Source organism: Quercus lobata, chromosome 4 (genome assembly GCF_001633185.2).
Source record: "Quercus lobata isolate SW786 chromosome 4, ValleyOak3.0 Primary Assembly, whole genome shotgun sequence".
Lineage (NCBI taxonomy): Eukaryota > Viridiplantae > Streptophyta > Magnoliopsida > Fagales > Fagaceae > Quercus > Quercus lobata.
This window is the reverse complement of record NC_044907.1, coordinates 69,736,592-69,741,286: the sequence shown is the minus strand read 5'-3', so window position 1 is coordinate 69,741,286 and position 4,695 is coordinate 69,736,592. Positions and strand designations below refer to the sequence as shown.

Below are 4,695 nucleotides of genomic sequence, written 5' to 3'. Positions count from 1 at the left end.
CACATCAACCATTGTTACCTCAGCTGTATTTGTTGAGAACGTTTGAGTACCAAGGAGAACTTAATTTTTGTATTATCAAATTCCAAAATAGGGTAGGAAAAAGTAACGTTATTTGGCTAAACAATTCGGTAACTAATCAGTCAAAATTGCCTACATAATGGAGGACTATTTATACCATTAAAGGAAAGTGTTTAAGGGAACGCGATGCCATTCTACCCTATCGATGAAGGTGGTGGTGCACATGCATAAAAGCATTCACCAAACACCAAAAGCCACTCTCATTAGGTGTTTTAAATGCCAAAATATTTGGTATGAACGAATAATAAAATCTCAAATTTGAAAACGTACTGTTCATGAATGGTAAAACTTTTATCATTATTTTATTCATCGTGGGCCTAGATAGACCCTTTTTTAATTAACTCTTCCCTCTCTCCTCTCTCCTCTCACACATTTGAAGCTCTCTCCTCTCTGCCTTTGTCTGTTCCTCTTCACTTTCATGATCTCATCCTCTTCCTCTCTCATCCTCAATCTACTCTGCCGACCTTGAGCCACTGCCATGCAGACGATCTCGTCTGGAGTTGCCAGTCTCGCTTGAAGCCGCCGATCTTGCCTAAAGCCGCCTTGCCTGGAGTTGCCAATCTTGCCTGAAGCCACCGATCTTGACTAGAGCCGTCTTGCCTAGAGCCGCCGACCTCTCCTCCCTCCATCTCGTCTATCTCTCTTTCTCTTGGTACTTGTGGCAATGTTTTTAATAGTGGTTGGTTGGTTGATTTTGGTTTGTGGTGATGGGTTTGTAACAATGGTGGGATGTGGTGGTGGGTTTGTAACAGTGGTTGGTTATGGTGGGGTGAGCTGTGGTGGGGGTGGCAGTGAGCTGGGTGGAATGACAATGGTTGGTTTTTTTTAATGTTATTTTAATATTTGTATATATTATTTTAATGTGTTGTAAATATTATTTTAATATATAGAATTGTAGAATAAAACATGGGATGAAAATGATATTGTAAAGTGATGTGTTAAAATAATAAAGTAGACTTTTGGTGTGTCAAAATGGTATTTTTTATACAACAGCTGATGGGAATGCTCTAAAGATAAAATGATTTATATTTTCTACCCAAAAAGAAAAAAAAAATGTATATTTAGGCTACGTATGTTTCAATGTAAATTGAATTCCGAGTGTAAAATGAATGCAGGGGAAAGTGAATTCCTGTAAGGAAAATGAAATTCGGGTGTTTGGTTGTGCAATGGAAAATAGTCCGGAAAACGATTTTTAGTGTTTGGTAATATTCTAAAAATACTATTTTCCTACAAATTTTTCACATTTTCTCAGTCATTTTCTCAACATCCAAACAAATTTTATTACAGAAAATTTGAAAATATACATTTAACCCAACCAAAAATCAAAATAATAACATTGAGCAAGAGGAAGAAAGAGTGAGATCGGAGGGAGAAAGAATGACAGATTGAGGGAAAGAGAACGGCGGTGCTTCAGGCGGTCGAAAATGAGAACGATGGCTAGAACGAGAATGAGAACGGCGGCACCGATGAGCTTTAGGTCGAGAATGAGAACAACGGTAAGCTTTGGTTCGCGATCTTGGTGGCGCTGATGAGCTTTGGGTTGAGAACAAGAATGGCAGTGAGCTTTGGGTCGCGATCTTGGCAGTGCTTCAAGCAGCGCGATCTCGCCGGTGCTGGGGTGCGACAAGACCGGTGTGATTTGGGGTTGGGGGCAGTAGTGCAATCAATGCTTCAGCATCTGGTGCTCTCTCTCTCTCTCTCTCTCTCTCTCTCTCTCTCTCTCTCTCGGTTCAGGTAGGCTAAAAATGGGTATAATTAGTTTAAAGGTAAAATAGAAGTGGAATTGATTTTACACCGAAAGGCTTGATATTTTATGATCAACAGAAATCATTTTCCATTTGACTGAATTTTCCGGCCATTCCCAAACACGCCCCGTGGTGTAAAATATTTTCCGGATTTCTTTTACTGCCGAAACAAACGCAGCCTTATATGCTTGAGAGTACAAAATACTGCTAAATGATAAAAGCACGTGCAAGTTTGTAATCAATATTGCCAATTGACAAGGCTTGCCAACATTGACCACACAAAACCGGAGACGCTAGACTATGCAGTATCCATCACTCAACACTAGTAGATAAGCTAGTTGTGTATTGCATTCTTTCCATTCCATTGAAGCTTTGATAATTTTTCAATGGCTTCTACTCTTCCTCTTTTCCATTGCTATTGTCTTCTTCTCTAGTTCAAATGGAGCAAATTCTAAACCCCAGGCGTTTCACCTTCCCATCAGGAAAGACGATGTCACACTCCAATATTATACTTCATTTGAAGTTGGACCTACTGAATTTATTGTGAATGCAGTCATTGACCTTGGGGCACCATTTCTATGGTTCAACTGTGCTGATGGTTACAACTTCTCATCCTACAACCCGGTTCCTTGTGGCTCATCCAAATGTAAAACAGCTAAGGGCATAGGATGCCTTGGCTGCAATGGGACACCTAGGCCAGGGTGCACCAACGACACTTGCTCTTTGTACTCATATAACCCATTCAATAATTCACTTCGAAGTGGGGGATTAGGCGAGGATAACATTTATGTTTATGAAACTGATGGGATAAGTGTCTTATTACATATAAATGTGCCTAGATTTCCTTTTGTTTGTGCAGATTCAGGCAGCTTAGTTGGCCTTGCTAAAGGTACTAAAGGCATTCTAGGCCTCGGAAGGACCCAAATTGCATTTACCAATGCAGCTTGCAAATGCATTTGAACTTAAAGCGTAAGTTTGCTCTGTGTACCTTCTTCATCCCAGTCAGGATTAGGAGACATTTTTTATTGGTGGTGGACCTTATTATATGCTACCTTATACCAAAAATGTGTTAGAGTTGCTCATCACAAGACACAACCAAGGTTTTCAGACCCGGACCGTTCATTGAACTGTAAAAGGGAGAGGTTCAAGGTTTTTAAGGTCAAACCGAGGTCGAACAGGGGTCGAACCGTGATGACGTTATAATTAATTTAATAATAAATTAAAGCCTAAATATAGATATTAAATTTATAAAACTAGCAAAATTGACTAATATATCTATATATGTGAGGGAAATTTAATGATTTTCAAGCATATATTTAATAATTAAATAAGAAAGTTAATAAAATAAAATAATAACCATGAAAACATTAAAATTTACGATTAATTTTTGAAGTAAAGTTGAATATCTTGAACGGATTTTAATTACAATTTTTTTTATTCCTTGTAAGAGATGGATAATTTAATTAAGTAGAATAAAATTGTGTTAAGTTGTTTTTATTCAAAAAAAAAAAATATATATATATATATATTGCTAAGGGGTTGGACCGCACGGTTCTTGCCACCGGTTCGTGCGGTCCAACCCCGGTTTTAGGGGTTCAAGGAATTGCCACATATGCCCTGTTCTTTATGCTTAAAAAACTGGTTTTCATCCCGGTTCCCGATTTTCACGGTCCGACCTCCCGGTCCAGTCCGATTCTGAGAACTATGGACACAACCCCACTAATCATCAACCCTGTAAGCACCGCGCCAGTTTATTCAAAAGGTGACCCATCTGATGAATATTTCATTGGTGTAAAGTCCATCAAAATAGATGGACAAATTGTCAAATTTAATACCTCCTTGCTATCCGTTGACAAAAAAGGAGTTGGTGGGACAAAAATTAGTACCATAAATCCTTACACTATTTTGCATACTTCTATCTATAAGGCTATCCTAAAAGATTTTGTCAAGAAGGCTACATCAAGGAAGATTATTAGAGTGGCATCCGTGGCACCATTTGGAGCATGTTTCAGCTCAAAGACCATTGCTATAGCACCATGACTGGACCAGCTATGCCAACTATTGATTTGGTCTTGCAAAGCAAGAGTGTGTATTGGAGGATTTATGGTGCCAATTCGATGGTGAAAGTCAAGTAAAATGTGCTATGCTTAGGAGTTGTGGATGGTGGATCAAAGCCAAGAACTTCCATTGTTATTGGGGGACATTAGTTGGAGGATAATATGTTAGAGTTTGATCTGGCTTCTTCAAAGCTAGGCTTCAGTTCTTCGCTTCTGCTTCACAATACAAACTGTTCTCACTACAAAATCTTTCGAGGTTGTAGCTTCTGTTCAAATGTGTATGTACCTGATTTTAGCTTTGTTTCGTTTGCAATTTTTTTGTTCCACTTTTCATATTCAAAAGTAGTTGTTTTCTACCTTGTTTTTTATCCTTTGGCCAATGAGACTGTTACTATTTATGTCGGTTGAACTGTGATTATTTGCATAATTAGCATTATTAATCAACTTAGGCAATTTATTAAAATTAATTGGGGTTTAAATTTTGCAACATAATTAACTTATGGAGGCTTAAGGGGCCAATTTCATTGAGACCAAACATGAGCCCAATATTCCTAATGACCGATTGTCACTAGTGGCTCAGACTGAGGGGATTAAAATGCGTTGAAGGAATGTTAGCCTAAGAAGATATTCAAATAGCTTATGATCAAGCCAAAAAAGGTATTGTTGGGCAAACTATTATCAGGAAAATCAACTAAAGGTTAGTTAAAGAGATCCTAATAAAGTAGTCTAGGGAGAATGTGTGCTATGGGGAGGAGAATGAGAAATGTTTTAGAAGTAAATTCTACCAAAGAAAATTTGATTTGATTTTCTTTGAT

At 38.1% G+C, this 4,695-nt stretch overlaps 1 protein-coding gene and 1 pseudogene across 1 annotated transcript; both read left to right on the top strand.

Annotated features, from left to right (window-relative positions):
* Positions 1-2,156: 2,156 nt before the first annotated feature.
* LOC115987427 (probable aspartic proteinase GIP2) lies at positions 2,157-2,914 on the top strand (the record flags this gene model as incomplete). Its single annotated transcript, XM_031110968.1, has 1 exon — positions 2,157-2,914. A coding segment is annotated over one exon (627 nt), but the record flags the coding sequence as incomplete, so codon positions are not given.
* Positions 2,915-3,527: 613 nt separating this feature from the next.
* On the top strand, positions 3,528-4,288 carry LOC115985703 (annotated as a pseudogene).
* Positions 4,289-4,695: the final 407 nt, after the last annotated feature.